Consider the following 20,623-nt stretch of genomic DNA (forward strand, 5'->3'; position numbering starts at 1 on the left):
AAGGCATCTAAACAATGGGGAGCTACGAATTTTTTTTTCTGCAAAGTTTTTTTAAATTGTGTATGTATTACAAAATATATCTAAAATGTTAACATAGTTTTTAATTTTTTTTTATTGTTTGTTCGGAGCTATAATAAGGACATCACAAGCTAAACGAATATTTTCACACGTAAACAAAAATGTTACGGTAATCTAATTGCTTCATTATTATTATTATTATTATTTTATTTATTTTTTTTTACATTTATTCGGTGTGATAGCACAATTAATAAAAATAAAAGTATGATTTTTTTTTATTATTATCCAATAAAGCCGGCTCTTGCGAGGGGAGGCGTGGTCAGAGTCACGTGACTTAACGTGATTGGCTGAGCTGTGTTTTCCTGTCGATTTAAATCTTCAGACTGAGTTCAGGTTTGGAAATCATAGCGTTATGAAGCAGACCTGAAATTTCTCTTCTGAGCCGCAGAAATATTTCTAGAATAATCTTGCTGGTAAGTTTGTTTCCCCTGGCAGATTGGTTGATGTGGCTCACACTGATTTGATCTGTAATTTCTGTAGTCTTAACCGCAGATCCATCAACTGATCTGTTAGGTGATCATCTGCTCGTCGTTTCAGTTGGAAAGGCAGGACAATGGGGATGGACGCGTTAAAGCTAAAAGCACTGATCCGAGTGTTTAGGAGAGAGTGTCACCGGGTTTTGGACTCGGAGAGGACCACAATACATGGAGCGGACAGCATGCTGATGGTCCTCCAGCTGGCTGCTGCTGAGGTCCATAAGCAGGTAACAAAAACATGGTGAAGATGTTCCACCAGTTCAGGACATTACAGCACTGACACTGACATTACAGTATAGATAGATAGAGACTGACTGACTGACTTTATTGATCCTATGAGGGAAATTCTCATGTTACAGCAGCTTAGTCAGTTACAAGATATATAAAAATATAAAATGTAATACAGTATAATATATACACTGGACAGCCATAACATTATGACCACCTGCCTAATATTGTGTTGCTCCCCCTTTTGCTGCCAAAACAGCCCTGACCCGTCCTGCACTGTGTATTCTGACGCCTTTCTGTCAGAACCAGCATTAACTACTTCAGCAATCTGAGCAACAGTAGCTCGGGCCAGCCTTCCTTCCCTACGTGCATCAATGAGCCTTGACTGCCCATGACCCTGTCGCCGGTTCACCACTGTTCCTTCCTTGGACCACTTTTGATAGATACTGACCACTGCAGACCGGGAACACCCCACAAGAGCTGCAGTTTTAGAGATGCTCTGATCCAGTCGTCTATCCGCCATCACAGTTTGGCCCTTCAACAAACTCGCTCAAATCCTAAGCTTATCAATTTTTCCTGCTTCTAACACATCAACTTTGAGGACAAAATGTTCACTTGCTGCCTAATATATCCCACCCACTAACAGGTGCCATGATGAGATCATCATTCTTATTCACTTCACTGCTCACAACGTTATGGCTGATTGGTGTACATTACAACACTGATGTTTAGGTTACAACACTGACTCTAGAGAACAGTAGACCAGCCTCCTGGTGGTCCAGCAGCAGGCTCTCATTGCCGCAGTCCAGGTTTGACACCCTGGCAGGGCGCTAACCCAGCCACTGAAGAGCTGTCCCAGTCTTCATGCCGGTCCCAAGCCCGGATAAAATGGGAGGGTTGCGTCAGGAAGGGCATCCAGCATAAAACCTGTGCCAAACTGAAACGTCTGGACCAAATGATCTGCTGTGGCGACCCCGGGATCAGCTGAAAGAACCCTAGAGAACAGTAGATATCATGGGTGACATTTAGAACGTATAGCAACAATCCTCACTCCTACTGACACCACAGTTGTGCTGACTCCAATAGAACACTGACCATCATGCTTTAATGCTTGTGCCTTATGTTTGCCTGTTTCTGGAACACACTAGATCAAATATTAGAAATAGAGCCAATTATTTTGACTATTTGATATATTTTATATTGTTAGCAGAGATAGAGTTGCAGTTGTTGTCGCATCATAAAAAGCGAATTCAAATACAAAATTGATGTAGGAAGTGTAGAATCACAGTCTTGAAGCTGTGGACCTTCTGCTTATTTAACATTCAGGTTAAAAATACAGCAGTAAATAAACAAATACACAAAATCTACATGCAGTGCTTCATAACAACCGAACAAATCCTCAGAATTAATGCAAGACGCACCGTTTCGCGTCACAGCCGACGCCACAGCCCACAGCTGGATAACGTAAGCGCATTTCTAGGCGCCTCCGCTGATTTTTTTCTGCAGGGTCAAATCACTTCCCCTTGAGAAATAACAGCTGATCAATAAGAACTCAGGAGACGAAATCAACAACGGCTGGCAATCAGAAGTTAATTTAAGAAGTACGTCAGCCCAGCATGAAACTCATCCAATCACAGAACAGGTTTGGAAGCTTGTAGCTACCAGTTCATCACGCTTAACTCAACACACATTTGGCTTTAAATACATCTTTTGTCCTAAATACACCAGCGCAAAGTAAAAAACTATCAAGCGTAAATTTTTATTTATTTATTTTTTTAGGGGGGGTTTAAAATGACATGCTGCTATTGTTAAATATTTTTCGGCCCTTCTGTTTAGTGTTTAAAGAATTAATAAATAAATAATAAACACTAAAAAACAGATTTATTATTATTTTTAAAGTGACTACTCTTAACTAGGAACAGATCTTTTACACAATTTATTTTTGTTTGTCTTTTTTTTTTTTTTTCCCCTCAATCCGTTATTAATAATGCGAAGGATACAAGCATGAAGATATGATATTTTCCTCTCCTTGCCCTATGAATTAGCCTTGATATTCCCAGAGAGAGCTTTTTTTTTTTAAACACAGTGCGTGTTGCTGTAAGATTTTCCGTTTCTTGGCCTGTGGCGCTCTTCTGTGTGACAAACGCATGTCTCTGGTTTTACTCTAGGAAAAAGGAGAGTTCGGTGTGGCTTTGAGCGACGTGCTGGAGGCTTGGAAATGCTTGCTTCTGGACAAGCTCCACCTGTCCCGAGACAGCTCCCCGCTCCCGGACAATTATGAGCTCATCCGGAAAGAGTACGAGAGCTTTTTGAAGCGCACCAACACGGTGGATCTGATTGATGTCTATAACATGTACCAGGAGCTGAAGCGGGATGAGGACCCTGAGGATCTCCTGACCGCGGTGAGTGCCTCGGAGCAGTTTGCTGTTCTGGCGGCTTCGTCGACCCCGGGTTTGAATACCAGGTGTTGTTTTTCACGCTTAGACGCAGATGTTCGAGTTCCTGATGTGCAGCGGCACGGAGGACGCAGAAGGAGCCGAGACGATCCCTCGGGTCCCGGTTACACCATCGAACCGGGTTCGAACCTGCAGCGCGCAGGTGAAATCCTGGGGAAAGAGTTTTTAAAATCTCAATATTTAACAGAAGTAGTCAATACTCAGTGACAGACTCTAGGCTATTACCTCCATAAAGTTAATCGTTTTCTCTCTCTCTCTCTCTTACTTACCCCAAAGGGCTTGATTCCTCATACCCCACAGCAATCTGCTGGAAATGCTTAATATCCATCAATTAAACAAGTCACTTCCTGTTCTCACTTACATTTATAGCAGCTATAAACCGTCCTTCCTTTTTTTTTTCCCTCGGATAAAATCAGTAAGGCTACAAAATCTGCCAGGAATCCGCAAAGGGGCGCAAACTCCTGTTACAGAGCACTGACACTGGAGACTCCTTTGAGAATCGTTCAAGAAAAGTCAGACATGGAGCGTCTGCCATACAAGTCCCTGTGAATGAGCTGTTGCTATAGCAACGACTACCTTTCAGAATGAGCGGATTAATGTAAATTTATATTAAATTAAATTATTGTGCTTTAAGAGGAATAAAATGCATCAGGCCACATCACACCACCATGTTGTTGATTTAGTATCCCTCAGCAGTCATCCACCAAATTTTATTTATTTATTCATTAATTCTTTGTGAATTAATTCTCAGAATTTCTGAGTTTTTTTTTTTTAAATTTATTTATTTTTTATATATATATATATATAATCCCCACATTTTTTTATGATTGTTGTGGCCATAAATGTGTCCCTCCTCCCTGTGTAATAATTTTCTGTGAGAGCTGTAGTCATATTCCACACTTGAATGGAAGAAGGATTTGGCAGAATACATGTTGCGACTAGTCTCGACCCGAATCTGCGGAAAAATCTGCTTTTTATAAAAATTGTTCCTCATATTTTGCGTCAATTTCTACAGCCGTGAAATCCCGATTAACTGGAGATCATAACTTCTTCCAAAGTGCTAACAACTCCATATTAAAAACAGATTTAAATACTGAGCTCTTCTTCTCTAACCCGAGTTCCTGACTCGTATTATCGTGTCTGGATCGTCATTAACACCAGCATTACATCACATCACTTGGACTGAAGACAGAAATGTGAATTCAGTTACTGCTCCTGCTGCATGTCGTGAGCGTGTAATGCAGAGCGAGTGTCTCGGATGCTGTTTTCCAGCTGTCGGCCTCAGATTTATGAGGCTAGATGTTGGGATTTGCTTCTGTAATACTGAAGCTGAGGAGGTTTGTGAAGGCATTGAGAGCAGGAGGGGGGATATGCTATATGCATATGGGCTAATGCAGGCTGACACTGTCATAAAATATTAACTGACACCATCGTAAAATAACATGGCTACTTACTTTTCTGTTCCTTTGCTCTAAGAACACTTAGAGAGTTTTTGGTGGGGAAAAATGGTTTTGGGCTGAGGTCACACTTTCTCAGAGAGATCTAATCTACCTGAATGACTCAGTCAAAGCTCAGACGTCAGTCTGATTGAGAATCTGACTGAGCTTGAGCAAGTTTGCCAATAAGATGGGGGGGGGTATCAGGATCCAGATGTGCAAAGCTGATGGAGAACGAAACCACCCCCCCCCCTTTTTTTTTGAGAAGGCTTGCAGCTGGAATTGTGCACTCTGAGTGATCATATTTGTATCCTTTACATTAAGGCCATGCCCACTTCTGGATATTTAGTGCATCGTGTTGCTCTCCTTGTGCTTATTCACACACTTTTCTGTCCTCTTCCCACAGATGCAACGGGCTGTCCGGAGGCTCTTTTGCTCGTATTTTGGTTTGCTGGTGAACATGAAGAACGACTTGGCCCTCGCACACACTTTAAACACCCCTAACCGCTGTCTTGGGCGCATGGCGTTTACTGACCTCAAACACGCAGCACGAAAAAGTGCCACATCTCTATTTCTGGTAAATGTGTCACTAAATTTGAGTTCTTAGGTGCTATATCTAAAATTGGTTCTTTACTCACCCATTCCTGCCTCCCGGTAGATCACTGTTGCGCCCTGGTTTCGATTCCCAGGTAGGGCGCTAACCCAGCTACTGAAGAGTTAACTAAATAGGATCCATCCATCCATCTAGAATGGCATTCATTTGAATTGCATCTTACGGAAGTTTCATCTTACGGATGTAAATCTGATATAAAATGAGTCTGTCGGCTTTCAGTGTGTTTTAGACGTGTGTTTTTCCCTCTGTTGGAGAACCTAACACAGAATTTTACTGCTTGAAGATCAAATTTGAGCTGCTTTTTAGATGAACAAGCACTCGGAGCATCTCAGAGAGCAGAAATGGGTTTGAGATCAACATTTACTCTGAATATACAAACATTTGTGTGGGAAAAAACAAACCTGGAACTTTTCTATGATTTTATTTCTCCTAGTAGGCTAGAGAAAAACAGAAATGCTTCTGAAACACTACAAAGTCCTGAGTGTCTACTTTCATATGAGCTTCATATTAACCTCCACTTCTGAGTGGAACATGACAAAGACACTCAATGCTGAACATGGTCACTAAGCTACATCTGTACTAGTTGAGCACTCGATCTACAACATGACAACAATATATAGAATGAATTGAGATTCCAGAGATGTAATATCATCCTCATAACAGCCCATCTCTGGATTTTCCAGGCTGCTACTTCGTTTATCCGGGCGATAGAGCTGGGTGGAAAAGGCTACGCCCCTCCAGAATCAGACCCTTTAAGGAAGCATTTAAAGGGTTTGTCTCTGTTTGTCCATTTCATGGACCAGCTGGAGGAGATCCTGGGAGAAACCCCCAACCCCAGGTATTACCTTTCTCTCTTTCATTATTGAGTTCTTTCTCATTATGGGCAGAAATACTAATCAGTTAACAGCGCATGGTTTACTAGGAACACCTCTATCCATGTGATGATCCAGGCAGCCAGTAGTGTGGCAGGATTTCCAAGAAGCTTGACCTGGTCTCTAAGGTGTTCAGTTGAGATCCTGTGAGAATTTAATATAGGTTAATGCTGTTTGTAGAGCATCCATCCTCAAGATTCCAGGTGTTCTTGAGATGCTTTTATGTACACCACGGGTGTAGAGAGTGGTCAGCTTATACAGTCTGGCTTATCTCTCAAGACCTCTCTAATCATCATTTTTCATCATTTTTGATGTGATGAACTGAAGCTCACAGATGATCAGGATCCTGATAGAATAATTGCATGGACGATGAGGTGTAGAGGTGTTACAGGTGTAGAAAAGCGGTAGCTCAGTGGTTAAAAATGTTGGATCAGAACTTTTGGGTCAGAAAGTTGTGGGTTCAATCCCAGGACCACCAAGATGCAACTCCTGGGCCTTTGAGCAAGGCCTTTGAACCATCAACTGCTCAGTTGTAAAAACAAGATAAATCCACCAAATGTTATTTGTTTGTTTATTTATTTATGTATTTTTCAATCCCACCAGAATTCTTTAAATAAAAAAAAAATCATGCCTGCCAAGACACCTGCCAAATATTTTTATTTTTTATTTTTAAAATATCTCTTGCTTGCTCTCAAAAGCATTCTGTCCAATCAGGAATCAGGCTCACTCTTACAATTTGTGTCCTTTAAAATATAAATATAATTCCATGCAAATCTGCAACATGTAATTCTAAATGTTCCGATTAAAGTGAATATATCTAGATTAGGGTTTAATTGACAAAGAAATTCAATTTCTTACAGAACAGACAATCAAGATGGAGAATTCAGCAACACTGTTTATATAATGGGCTTTTTTCTTCTTCCTAATTGGTACAGAACTTCTCTTCTTGTTAGCAGTGTCAATATTGTAACCTTGGAAATGTTCGAAACCTACATACAAAAGCTAGATCGAGTCGTTCGTGGAAAATCTGAAATCGTTTTTGTACAATTATGGTATTCTTTTCAGTGTGTACTGCGCTATGACCTGGTCTAAACCCAGGTTCAGATCGAGAAAGATTGCAAGAGCTGGCAGAGACGGTTTTTAACCTCGCGCGCACTCTGGTTCTGGTTCTGTGAGTGGATTATTTCGGCATTGATGCACAGCGGTACATTTCCTGTTCTGAGGAATAGAGCTGGACGAGTGGCATGTTGTAGATGTAAGCAATCAGATCTACACAGAGAAAAAGTTGTAAAGCTGATCAGGACCAGCTGGATTTCTGGGATGAGTTCAGTATTCAGCATCAATGGAGAACAGAAATGAAAAGAAAAAGCAGTTGTTAGAAGAAACTGATAACGTTTTTTTTTTTTAAAGAAGGATAAAAGTCAGATTTGGGATAGAAATGGAGAAAGACTGATCAAATTAGCGCTATAGTCGACTAACACTATGTAAATAACTTGCATGTTTTATCTCATTTTATACAACTGAGCAGTTGGAGGTTAAGGGCCTTGCTCAAGGGCCTGGATGTGGGTGCTTGGGGGTTCTGATCAGTGGCCCATCTTAATCACCAAGCTACCATGTCCCTCATGATTATCAGGCAGCCAACATGATTACAAAATTCCATGTACTGAAAATGAGCACATGTTCTGACTAATATTTTAAACTTCATGAATCCTTTCCGTGATCCATTTGGATGTTCAAGTCCGGGGCTGTCATCTCAGTGAGTTCACCTCCGCTAACTCCATCATCCGGGTCATGGTTGTGTTGGATCCCTGTGTGAAAATACTGTACTGTATACTTGAAAACATCTTGAAGTCCTTTCAAAAACAAGGAAAAAACAAGGTTTTTAACGCGATCTTGTTCGGGGTGCCGATAATTCTGCAAATGACTGTATTTATTATATTAAGTTTATTATTTCTCGTCATTGCAGAATGTTCTAGCACAGCATGTTTGACCTTGCACTCTTTTCCCTGCCCTCAGCTGTAATCAACTGATGCGTGCGTCCAAACCAAACGCTGTGAAAGCCATGACCTCACCTGGCATTACCTCTGAAATTAAAGCCTTTGATTTCCTGCGCAGATCTTTATTTAATCTGATCATACTGCGAAGCCCATGTTCCCTTTACCTTATCAAAATCCACCTGCGCTATTTATCTACAAATCTACTTTCCTCCTCTCCCCAACCTTGAATTGCTCGAGCATGTTTATCTGTGGAATATCAAAGCCTGTTCTTCTAAAAAGTAAAAGGCTATTCCCTGGTTTGATGGCTGATTAGATGTCATACTTGGAAATATTTCCCTGATTGTGCTTACTTCAAAAAAACCTGCCATGGGATGCTTTCCCAAATACGACATAACGTTGATCTGGACCGATCTCGCGAAGGCTTCATGAGTGCATCAGTGTGCTTGAGAAGCAAGTGCCTTGAACCTGCAGTCTCCTTTCACAGCTTCGGGGCTTCTCCCAGAAGATAGTATGATTCGTCTCGAGCCAAAAGAGTTCTTTCATCAGCCTGCGACCCTCCTAGTTTTTCCCCACTGCACCTCATGGAGTACTGTGTTACCACACACAAACAGCCCTTCTTGCTGGATCAGGGCCTCTCGTACGTCCAACATCTGTTTTCCCAGATGATTCTGTTACTGTAATTCCCTCGCACAAAAGCTGGGTCAGGGATTTGGGCCGGCTCGTTTCCCGGCTTCTCCCCAATGTTTACATTCGCTAATATGTTCACGCAGGCATGTATGCCTTGCTCTGCTATATCGCTGCTCTCATGCTAACCTCTCGTAGTAGACTGGGCGTTGGTTTTCTTTTCTTCCTTTTTTCCCATGTCACCTGTTTCGTACCGGTGTCAACAAGTTCAGCGCTTCTTTTTCTCATTTTGTTTTTTAAACCTTCCTTCGTTCTGTTCTAGTGCTGCTAGTGCCAGGACTGGGTCCAGCATTAGGGCAGCTCTCCTGAAGGGTACTTCTGTAGAGCATCTTTGCAAAACTTTTGATTTTGTGTCCACAGCTTAGCAGAACAGCTCCAGGACCCCCAGCAGGTCTGCCCTATGTTCTCCAGGCTGTCCTAAAACCATGCCAGTTGGTGAACTGCCTTTTGCTAAAGTGTAAATGATTTTATGAATGTGTCCTGTGATGGACAGCCTCCTATCTTCCCTTCCAGGGTGTATTCCCGCCGTATTCCCAGTGTTCCCAGGACAGGATGGAAATCCTAAGTGACCCTGATAAAACAGGATAAACCTCTCCCAGAAGAATGAATGAATGAACCATTTATGTGATCTGTCTGTAGGTGTGGTTGGGATAGATCGAACTTTCTGTGGCCGTGGTCGAGATTGGTCCAACTTTCTGAGGCCGTGGTCGGGATTGGTAGAATTTTTTTTGTGGAATGTGGGAATTGGACAGGATCGCTCAACCTTTCTCTGGAAGTGGAAGGGATTGGTCAAGCTTTCTGTGGGTGTAGTCAAGTTTAGGCTACTCTGGCAAAAGGCAGGGTTTAGTCAAGGGTGTCTGCAGGAATGGACAGAATTGGTCAAATCTTGTGTAGGTGTGTGTGGAAATGTTCAAAAGTGTCTGCAGGATCTGGTGGGATTGGCCAGAATTCTTCCAGGTGCAGGATTGGTCAAGAGTGTTTGTATGAAACAGTCCCACACATACTATTATTAGGGCCATTATCATAATGGGAAATATTCTTTTTGGGGTGCTAATAACTTGCTTTTGAGAGGAATAATATGATATTTGGAGAGCATTATTTTTCCAGCTGTGTAGAGGAATATTGGCATTGTGTTTTTGTTTTAGTTTTTTTTTTAATGCAGCCAGTAATTCTGAGAATGCTTATTTGCTTGTTCCTTTCCATCCCCTTGTAGTGTTGCTGGAGGCAGGATGGTGTCCAACATTAGAGCGGTTCTCTTAAAAGGTCTCAGTAGCACTGATCTGGTGTACACCACTGTAGAAGACACTGTGAAGGAGCTCAAGGAAAGAATCCAACAAATCCACAACCTTCAGAAGCAGTCCGCTTGCAGCACAGGGATCAGTCCGGCCAGGGTAGAGCTGATTTACTCAATGCTGATACATTTCTCCTACCTAAGTGCAAAAGTTTGTGCCCCCTTAAGACATAATGTACCAAGTCAACATTTTGGGGTTTATGGATTTCAAATAATCTGTGCTATGACTCTAATTGTGTAGCAGTCTCCTTTTCTGAAGGATTAAAATAATCTTAGTGAGATACATTTTCAATTCATTCACCCAGATGGCCTTGAAGGGGGGTGCAAACTTTTAGCACATGATCATATATACTAATATAGCAGTACACTTTCATTTTTATCTCGTACAATCCGATTCATTTACAGCCTCGAACGTATGCTATCAATCATGCCACTGCCTACGCAGGCAGAGAGACTGTTAAAGTCCTGATCACGGTGTTGGATGAAGAAGCTCTGGCACCGCCCTGCAGAAACAAAGCAGAACTGCTCACTGATGATCAGACCGCTCTGAACGAAGCCGAGCCTGTGTCTCTCTTCATGCTCTACAAGTATGTTCTGTTGACTTATACACCGCATTTCTTTACACAACTACAATGTCAGTTTTATTTCATTCCAGTTGCTACCATGCTTTTTACCCCTTGTTTACAAGTATTTCTCAAATATTTCTTTTCATCAGATGTGTTTCTATGCATTTGAACATTTTACCTATGTGGAAAACCTGACTGCTTAAAAATTTTGGCACCCCACTACACTTTACACTATCTTTTCCTTGTGTTCTGTGACACTGGGGTCCACTTTTAGGTGACTTAGCCTTGATTTTATTGCAATTTTGCGATGCTAAACTCATGTATCATGTATTGTATATGTTTCCTAGCTACCTAAAACCATAATAACATTAAATCTCTCTTTTAAAGGGAAAAAAAAACGCATGTAAGAAAAGGTGGAACTGAAGCATGAAAGGTCAGCGCCCACTGATGCGTAGAAGCTAATCAATATTTAGTCCGAGTTCTGTGAAGTCATAATAAAATTAGACGCATTCTGTTTAAGTCTGCTTATGTTGAACGTGAGAAGTGGAAACTTAGGAACTGGCAGTTTGACAATATAATCATCATCATCATCTCCTCACTTCTGCTTTCTTTCATCTGTATGTCTGCAGATCTCCAGAACTTCCCACAGGACTCTCTCCAAAGCCCCTGCGCAATCGCGTCCAGAGCCAGCAAGAACACGTTAAGTCTAAGGTAAAGAGGCGTCAGGGCTGTGATTTTGTGAATAATAATGTGAACTTTTAATATCAGTACCTTCACAAGTCTGTACTGTGAAGTTGTCAGGAGGCATTCCTGCAGCTGGAGTCTATAGTAATAATTATCAGTGGATGGTGCAACTAGCATTCCGAATCGGCTGCTACAACAATAAAACATTCTGCGAGAGGAAGGAGAAGCAGTTCCCAGATCCCGGTAGCTTAGTGGTTAAGGTGTTGGACTACTGATCGGAAGGTTGTCAGTTCAAATCCCAGGTTCCAAATCCCAAATCCAAGGCCCTTAACCCTCAATTGCTCAGTTGTATAAAAATGTTTAAATCCCAGGTCCACCAAACTGTCCCTGCTGGGCCATTGAGCAAGGCCCTTAACCCTCAGTTGTATAAAAATGGGATAGCATACAAGTCTCTCTGGATAAAGGCGTCTGTCAAATACCAAAAATGTAAATGTTATCACCACTCCCATTGGTAGACTTTGCTCTGTATTTGCTTAAAGTTCAGATTTTCTCAACTTTGTTGTGTCGCTGATTTGGACACACCCACATCTAGTCATCATCGTTCGCTGTCGCTCACGTCAGCAGAAGTCTCCGCTCTCGTTGAAAATGAATCTCTAGTCTCTAGTGTATGTACGAAGGTAGCTTTTGGGAACTTTCATATCTGCAGTGTTTAGTGTGTTTGCACAGAGAATGAGGGAAAAAAAAGATCAGGGGTGCATTCAGTGCCGCCATGTCTTCAGGCTTTTAGTGTGAGATTTTTTTTATTTATTTTTTAGTAGATCTGCTAAAGTTGAGCCAAAGGACAAATCTGTAGAACTGCAGAAATATCATGTGTTCTGGAGATTTGGAGACAAATAAGAGGAAAAAACACTGAATATTCTTCCACAGCAGTTTGCCAACAATTTTTTTTCATTAATTAAAAAAACACTTTACCTATCTCTATCTATGTACCTTTGACCCATGGCAACATTTGTTAAATGTTGTGTAACATTCCTACAACCTACTTAAGCTAGATCACTTTCTTAAATACATTAGCAGATATAAACAGTCTTTTCCCTCCAGCATCTCTCTCTCTCTCTCTCTCTCTCTCGTGGTGAAGATAAAAAGACAAAAAAACACAAGGCAGGTTTTCATGTTATCAAGAAAACCTACTAGCATAATGTCTTCAAATTACAACACTAACATTTTATGGAAGGAGTCTGCATTATGTCTCCTTACAAAAAAACATATCTAAATGACTGTTTTTCTGTTGTTGTTTATTTTATTAGTTAAATAATAAATACGGTTTAATCCAGATATTATTAGGTACATAAGCTGTTACTATAGAAACAATGTATTTGAACAAGAGCATTAATACAAACCTGAGTTTGTTTGTTTATTAATAATAATATCAGTTCTACTATATAGTTTTATTTATTTATTTAATGAAAATTATTTTTTTTATTAATTTTTTTCCTAATTACATGCATTGTGAAACCAAAGCTTTTATTATTTTGTGTATTTATTTATTTTTATATATTTTATATTTATTTAATTTTTTTTGAAAGCGTATAAAAGCACATTAAATATGCAAGGTTTTTGTTTCCCATGCCAGGTGCTAAATTCTTGACGTTTTCACTATTAGTGTTTTAAATTACGGAAATAATTAAAACATTTATTAAGACCTAAAACGCAAACCCAATCAATTGACTGGATATGTGCATGAAGATCAAAGAAAGGCTTGACGTGTGAATGTGTGCAGGTTTTTTATTCTAGTAAGAGGCATTTCAATGGCGAGATAAACAGCAGCAGAGTTCTCCTCAAGCACGCATGCTAAACACATTTTGTAAAATGGCGTCTTTATTTGATTGTGCTAGCAGATGTCACTTTAGCTGCCTCCACTCTGGCCGTCTTCCTGTGCGTGAGCGGTAATGGTCCCTGGGTAGCTCGCTGTTTCCTGAACTCAGCGGGCGGAAGCTTTTCCTCGTCCATTTCGCTTTGAAGATATCGTATCGCTCGTGGCGTAACCTGACTAACAAGGAGGAAACTTGAAAGGTTATTGCTTCCTGTTGTCTGCAGATCGACTTTGTCCCGCTGCACCATCACGGTTTGTATCCAGACTGACGTCAGCTAGTGCTGTGAGAGAAAAGCACAGCTCTCTGCACTGTTTTGGATCCAAAGCCTGGGGGTTTTTCATGGATAAAACTTTGAAGGATGAGGATTTACACCGCGTGCTGCATGAATGTTCAGGTCACTTAGACATCTCATGTCACACGTGTACAAAGCGCACAGTTGTTTGATGCTAATTTGTGAAATTGAACAAGTTCCATGAACTGCATAAAAGCAAAAATTTACATACAGATGCAAGGATCTTCAGCTAAATATAAATTTAAATTCCATATAAAATATTCAGCTAAAGCTTGTAACTCAGTTTCCAGCCCGAATACACTCCCTCAACTTGAAATTCCTATTTGGAAAGTCGAGTGCAGCTCGCAACATCATATCGACGTGGTGGCTCAAACAGTGACCCGTTAAATAAGAGTTTTTCTCTGCTAATAATGCTAACAATGACAAGCTTTCATAAAGACCTCCATGTTTGGATTATTATTCTCTCTGTAATTCCAACATGTAATCGTTGAGTACAAGTTTTAATTTGCATATGATCTTATATAAACCTAGATTTTTTTTTTTTGCATTCCTGAGCGTTCAGGGTTGGCTCGATTAGCATGCATCCGGGGAAAGCCGCTCTTCTGTACTAAGCCTCTCTGTTGTTTTAGGTCTTTTAAGAAATCGCTTTGAAATACTCTTTGATCTGCTATCTCTTTCCTAGCCTCGCTTTCCTAGACCCACCCAACTTTACTTTAACTTTTTTATTGAGGGCCGTTGGCTCAGAACACTCTGCAGTCCTGCTAATCCCAAGCAGGCATGGATCAAACGGACACAACCGTGTTGGATCAGCGTTTCTCTGAAGCCTTTTGAGATTTCAAAAGCAGTCTGTTCTCTGACTCGGCCTCAGTATCTCTGGCTCAGTATATCTCTCTGCTGTCTAATCTCAGAGCCCCGTTTTTTTTTTAAAAATCTTTGTTCTTGCAGGTAAGGGAGAGAGGCATCCGTTCGCAGTTTGCCTGCACGTACATGGACGACAGTCTGCCTCTAAACCGGGTGCTGGACTTTCCCAGCACGAGTCAGCTCCCGACCTGCGTCCATCCTGCTCCTAAACGGACGATCCCCTCAGCTGTTAACTCGCCCCCTGAGCACGAATCCGACCCCGCAGACAAACCCAAAAAACAAGGTACTCTTTTTTTTTTCCAAGATGAGCTCCAGTCCTTTTTGTGTAGTTCATAACTTTCACACATGGTTTATGGGGGTCTCATACACACACAAACGCACACAGATGGGAGTGTTCCAGGTGCCTCTGACGCCACGCTGTCGGCATCATGCCCGGGTTCACCTCCTGAGCCAAGGCCTCAATCTCTGCCTAATTCCTGCTCGGGGACTGGTACTTAAGATCAACCTTTTAAATGATTCCCCTTTCCATAAAAGCTGGCTGGTCTCGCTTGTGTTGTTAAAAACTTAGACATGTTCTGTGTGAGAACTCGACTACAGTACATGACAAATGTCGAGCTTCAGCTCTGTAAAATAAACATGCTGCCTGTTAAACTGCATGGCTAACGTCAGCAGTTTCACAATTCCCCCCTGCCTTTTTTTTTTTTTTTTTTTTTTTTACCCTTTTCCTATTTTTCTTTTTTTTTCTCTCTCTCTCTCTCTTCACTAATTCCCCTCCTTATTTACGCATGTTCTTCAGCCGAGGTAGATCAACAGGCAACGATTCAAGCCTTGCGTGGATCAGGGACCAAACCAGCCCTCGAGCAACGCAGTACCAACGGCCCGATCCGAACAGGTGTTTCAAGGAAAGGAGTGGCAGAACTCCAAACCATCACCAAAACTTCTAAGAGGAAGCTGTCAAACAGAGAGAGTGTGGAACAAGGAGGTGATGAGAACCAGCCGCCCCAGAAGAGACCTCCTGCCAAAGCCTGTAGCTCAGGGCCAGGGAAGAAGAGCGGCAACATGGCTAGAAAGAAGCTCATTGCAGGTCAGGGCAAGCTTACAAGCTTTTTCCGGCTATGATTTAAAGCTTATACACGATGCTTCATCGTGACATCTCGTGTCCTCTGTAATCATGTCCTTCATCTGAATAAGTGAAGAGTATGAAGCATGAATGTGTGAAAGACTTCTTGATTAAACCCCTTTATGAGGTTCAGTAATTTATCAATGCACTCAAAACCTTGATGTGGGCATCAGTCACTGCACAATGGTATCACATTGTTCTCTTTATTTTTAATCACACATGTACATCATTTCTGGTTTTAATAAAGTTTTATTTGATTGTCAATTTTGGTTCTGTGAATATATTTTGATGAATATGACCAGAGCAAGTCATTAGGAACGTCGTGACTGTGTTTTCCCCTCCGTCTTCAAGCTTGCCAGCAGGGTCGGTACACCCTCCCGATCATGCACCGAAGCACTAAATAGAAGCAAAGAACAAGGTTTAAGAAGGACGTCACTTAAATAACGGGCATCATTTGAATAAAGCTAATAATCCTTGCTAGTTTATGTTCTTAGCCAAGGCATAAAACCCTACTTTACGAAGGTAAGTCTTCCATTGTCCATTATAATAGGAATATCTATACAAAAAGTGCTTCTCTTTTCTTTTCTTTCTTTTCCAACATAGTAATCAGGGAACTCCCATCCACAAGCTGTCCTCTTTCTCACATCAGCTACCAAACAGGGAGCGTAAAAGCTAGCATGTGCTTCCTCAAAGATTCATGAAGCAACAGAGTCATTTCAGAGTTGCTAAACTCTCGGGGGAAAAAAAGAAAAGATCTCTCTGCCCTCTTCTGCATACCCGAGCTTGCAGATGCCAACGATTGGCTAGTGTCACTGTTTGGCAAGTGATGAAGTAATGCCTTTCGTTTCACTTCTGGGTGAAAGGCCAATTTCAGATTCCCGGTAACGTCAGGATTTTAACTCGATCTCGGGATGCATCTTTCAATTTCAGGCTGAAATGGTTTTCACACAGTAATGTTTATTAAGTGCAGTAGACCACCCGAAAGCATCGTGCATTCTGGGAGAATCGTGCTTGGGTTTGGCTATTGTAATCTTAATTAAGGAAAGTGAGAAACTACGTTTGGATGACTGCACAGATTCAGACTCTGGAAAGGATCAATGTCATGGGAACTGTCAAAACTTTGAAATCCCATCTTTTCCTTCCTTTAAATGAATCAAAATGACAGGAAAGAGACACCCGCTTGACGAAACACATCACCACACAGCATGTGCAGCCAAGTCGGGCGACGAGCCACGTTCTAGTATTGCATTAGTCAATGACGCAGAACAAAAAAAAAAAACAACAAAAGGGAGAGAGAGAAAGAAACGACTTACTCTTATTGTCCGTGTTTCTCTTGGCCATGGGGATGAGATCATCTGCATTGTGCCACTCATCCTTCTGGGTTGCAGCAAGAGCGCGGTCGATTCTCCATGGTGATAGCACGGGAAAGGCTCGGCCAAAACCAGAGCTTGCGTCACTCCCAGAAGCCCCTTTTGATCCTAAATCCTGAGTGGAACAGATCATTGACAATTACCGAGCGGCGTCTGTGGGCCGATGACCTTCACTGCTGACCACCTTACACAAGCAATCTCATTCACAAAACTAAACACAAACCACTGTTTCCTCTTTGGGGATCTGTTGTATGGATGAAAGCCTGAGCCTGAGTTTTTTTTCTTTTTCTTTTTTTTTTTTCCTTTTCTCTTTTCCCCCGCTTCAACCTACACCTGGAGATGTTTAAAGATAATTTGAACAGCACACACCCAAGAGCTCCTGAAGTGTTCTGATGTGTCTGTAGTGTTGAGTATGGAACCCCACATGGAAGAATTGGTTCAAATTACACCAAAGTTTCCCATGTCTCACTTTTCCCCTTTCTTAAAAAGATCAGTGCGGCCGTTTATTCACAGGCTACGGTTTCCCACCATATAGCTGTAACTGTAACTTCTCCTCCCTTTCAATTGTTCCTTCGATTGCTCTGATAACTATTTCAACATGATCACCCGGCAGAGAGGAAGCTATTCCAGGCCACTACACACGCCTGAGAAGTTCAGCCAAAGATAGACCTATTGGCTAAAATGTCTCAATTTATCCACAACAACATATGTGTAACTCAAGCTGCAAGAAAGTAGAGGATTCAATAATATTTACTGGTAACATGGTTTAAGGAAGGCAGAGTCTAACAACCTAGTTTTATTTTCTGTATATAAAAACAACTTGTATTTTCTAAAGAGCACAGTGAACTGCTGGGTATTAACTCAGAAAGACTTGGTTGCAGGGAAATATGACTTTCTTCCCCTTCAAGGTCTGCTAAAACTATTGCAGGTCTATGATCTCAGTCAAAACAATCCTTATTTTTAAGAAAATATTCCAATAAAATGTCTTCAGAAAGGTAAAATCTTCAACTACCACAAGAGACCTGATGAGGAACCAACTTTCCCCCTTGAGTATATGTCCCTCTGTCTGTCATGAATAAACGATTTATTCAGGTAACAATCATTGATCTGGATCCTATCCCACTGGCTGTGGGGTGGGAATACACTCTGGATAGGACCCTGGTCCATCATAGGTCACCATGTGCATATACACACACACACTCCTTTTAAGACTCACTGACCCTGAGTAACTGACCTACTGGCAGGTTTTGAGGAGTGGATATAAGTTCTATATGCCTACCAGGTGTCCATTTATATGGGATTGACCCAGGGACCCTGGAGTTGTGAGGTGGAAATACTACCAACTATACTAATGTTCCACCATTGCAGGTCTAAATTTGTCAAAATATTTCATCATGTACTTTAGTCCTTTCAGTTATCTCCTAAAACTGTTGAAGTTTGCTTTCTTTCACAAAAAGCATCCTAAAGGGTTATTTAGTTTGTTCCTGTGTGAAGAACTATTAATGGTTCTACCTAAAACCCTACAACAGATGGTTTTTATTTCAGGATAAGTTCCCAATAAAACACCCTTTACAAAGCTAACAGCTTTAACCATCCAAAACCCCTTGAGGAAACCCATTTTTCTAACATATTGGGCAATACCTTCGGAAGCAATACTCACTGAAAGGATGAAGATCCTCTTGGTGCCATCTTCATCAGCCAGCCTTCCCTCTACAAGAGGGAATCTCCTTGGGGAGAAATCACCAGGTCCTGCTACATCTTCGTCCATCACAGAGCTAACGCTATCTTGGGTTGCCGTATCATCTTTAATTCTACTTGCAGGCAGTGCTAAGGTCGCTGAGAGAAGGAACGAGTTGAGCAAAAGTGCAAGTGCAAAAATGATCGAGGATGAGTTGATCATGATGACCAGAGTTTCTTGATTTGCTTGCACCAGATTTGCCCAAACCCACAAAACCTATGCTTGCCACCCTACCGTCTTTTATATCTCTCAAACCAATAGACAGTTCTTCTCTTGTCATTGTGTCTGAAAGATGATGTTATAACCCATCATGGAATAGAACGTCTAAGAGAAGGGCATGCCACTGTGCATCAAAGAGATTAAACATTGCTTTCGTAAACAGCATTTGGCTTTGTGAATGCTGGGATTATTTCTTTTTTTAAAAACAGAATGTACCTTTCCAACCATTTTCTTTTATTCCACGTCACGGTAAGTTCTCAAGTCTCATAATGTGGGTCAAGGGTCCTGCTCCAGTAGCACCTTGCGGATAAAGTCTCAAGGGAGTGATGGAAAAGGCTGATAAAACCACATACTGTGAATGGAATGAGTTGCAGCACAATGCCCCTTTATTAATTCACAAAAATACTCTGTCCATTATATAATGTACCATCATCTTGTACTTTTTCAGACCTTTGATGAAAACTGAATGGCCTGTAAACTTGTAACAGATTGCATTTTGATAACACAATGTCTGGAAACGGCTGGAAAGGCACACAATTTTCTGTGATACCTTAAGTTCTTGAAGAAGCTCTGAATATCTAAGCAACATTGCATTGACATTAAAGTCCCTCTCTGGTGTTCAGTTCATAGGAAAGCATAAGGGTTTTTCATATTAATATCAATGAAGCTATTGCATTGGGAGGAAAAAGAAATAGGACATAAATAATAGTTATTGAACTCAGCTGAAGTGTTTTTACTTGGAACACTCAGCCTTTATTTTGTGAGTATTTTTGTTGGAGAGAGAAGGCCTCTACTGAAGAACTAAACTGGTCTATGGAGACATTGGTGTTCCAGGAGCAGTATAACTGAGTTTGGAGCACTCTGTTATTCTAACCTCACTTTCTCTGTTGCCATTCACCTCTCCGAGATCTCTCACTCTCCCACTGCAACATCCATAAGCATTTTCCCAGCTTCAGCACACATGCCTATTAAGATGTCTTAATAAAATTAGCTATTTGAAAAGTTCTTTCATTCTCTGTCTGGATATAAAGGGCTAATTGTATGATTTCCATGGGTATTTGATTTAAATTAAAAATGGTAGCATCCCAAAGTAACATTTTAAACATAAATAATGGTAATATTACAACTGTTACAGTTAACAAAATAATTTTTAGACTCTTAGGGGGAAAATGATTCTTGGATGGTTAATGGTTCAAGCTTTCTAAAGCAGGGGTGTCTGATCTTATCCCCAAAGGGCTGCAGGTGTGGGTGCAGGTTAACATTCCAATCAAGTAGGAACCACATCTGATTCCACCTGTTTTATCAGCTGATCTTGGCTTTCAGTAGACTCGGGTGTGGGTTCTGCTTGGTTGGAATAAAAACCTGCACTCACACCAGCCCTTTCTGGATAAGATTGTTCACCCCTGTTCTAAAGGGTGTTTTCTTGAGATGTTATATTAAAAAAAAATTCTGTTGTTGGTTTCTATATGGAACCTTTAAGGGTTCCTCCAGTGAGAGAAGCTGAAGAACCTTTAACATGACTAGATGCACCTTTGTGCTCTCTTGTGCTGACTGATATTTCTGTTTTAAACCACTTTAAGGGGATGAAATATTGTTTCAACCGAGTCTTTTTGTGAGAGAAGGTATGATGGGGCCAGTACCCTGTTCACACAGGAAACGTACATCTATGTCTTGTTTGGCTGGCAGGCAGGTCAGTAGGGTTTGTATAATTGTTTGGCTGAATGAGGGGTATCATATAAGCAATCTAAATTCACCATGATCAGTTTGT

The 20,623-nt window shown here is 41.1% G+C and overlaps 2 protein-coding genes across 5 annotated transcripts; one reads left to right on the top strand and one right to left on the bottom strand.

The window, feature by feature from the left end:
* The first annotated feature begins 366 nt into the window (after positions 1 to 366).
* parpbp (PARP1 binding protein) lies at positions 367 to 15,730 on the top strand. 4 transcript variants are annotated; one of them, XM_058416526.1, is made up of 11 exons: positions 367 to 491; positions 616 to 781; positions 2,951 to 3,184; positions 3,267 to 3,380; positions 5,081 to 5,251; positions 5,971 to 6,125; positions 10,054 to 10,231; positions 10,537 to 10,718; positions 11,327 to 11,408; positions 14,493 to 14,691; positions 15,205 to 15,729. In XM_058416526.1, the coding sequence occupies exons 2-11, from the start codon at positions 632 to 634 to the stop codon at positions 15,525 to 15,527; spliced, it is 1,788 nt and encodes a 595-aa protein (XP_058272509.1). In that variant the 5' UTR covers positions 367 to 491; positions 616 to 631; the 3' UTR covers positions 15,528 to 15,729. The 4 variants fall into 4 exon arrangements, with proteins under 4 accessions (XP_058272509.1, XP_058272511.1, XP_058272512.1 ...); XM_058416528.1 differs by having other exon boundaries at positions 371 to 491; positions 559 to 781; positions 15,205 to 15,730; XM_058416529.1 differs by having other exon boundaries at positions 386 to 491; positions 571 to 781; positions 15,205 to 15,730.
* On the bottom strand, positions 15,718 to 18,860 carry pmch (pro-melanin-concentrating hormone). Its single transcript, XM_058416531.1, has 3 exons — positions 18,559 to 18,860; positions 16,842 to 17,013; positions 15,718 to 15,924 (listed from the first exon to the last, which is right to left on the bottom strand). Exons 1-3 carry the CDS (start codon positions 18,796 to 18,798, stop codon positions 15,875 to 15,877), a joined length of 462 nt encoding a protein of 153 aa, XP_058272514.1. The 5' UTR covers positions 18,799 to 18,860; the 3' UTR covers positions 15,718 to 15,874.
* Positions 18,861 to 20,623: the final 1,763 nt, after the last annotated feature.

This window comes from Hemibagrus wyckioides, linkage group LG19, assembly GCF_019097595.1.
Source record: "Hemibagrus wyckioides isolate EC202008001 linkage group LG19, SWU_Hwy_1.0, whole genome shotgun sequence".
NCBI lineage: Eukaryota > Metazoa > Chordata > Actinopteri > Siluriformes > Bagridae > Hemibagrus > Hemibagrus wyckioides.

Bases quoted from the DNA above. Each gene is read 5' to 3' on its own strand.
- parpbp (XM_058416526.1), top strand. From the start codon at position 632: ATGGGGATGGACGCGTTAAAGCTAAAAGCACTGATCCGAGTGTTTAGG. The intron at 3,185-3,266 runs GTGAGTGCCTCG...TTTCACGCTTAG, and splicing joins CTGAGGATCTCCTGACCGCG to ACGCAGATGTTCGAGTTCCT. The intron at 10,719-11,326 runs GTATGTTCTGTT...GTATGTCTGCAG, and splicing joins TCTCTCTTCATGCTCTACAA to ATCTCCAGAACTTCCCACAG.
- pmch (XM_058416531.1), bottom strand. From the start codon at position 18,798: ATGATCAACTCATCCTCGATCATTTTTGCACTTGCACTTTTGCTCAAC. The intron at 17,014-18,558 runs GTGAGTATTGCT...TGTTCCACTCAG, and splicing joins AGAGGATCTTCATCCTTTCA to GATTTAGGATCAAAAGGGGC. The intron at 15,925-16,841 runs GTAAGTCGTTTC...GCTTCTATTTAG, and splicing joins GAGAAACACGGACAATAAGA to TGCTTCGGTGCATGATCGGG.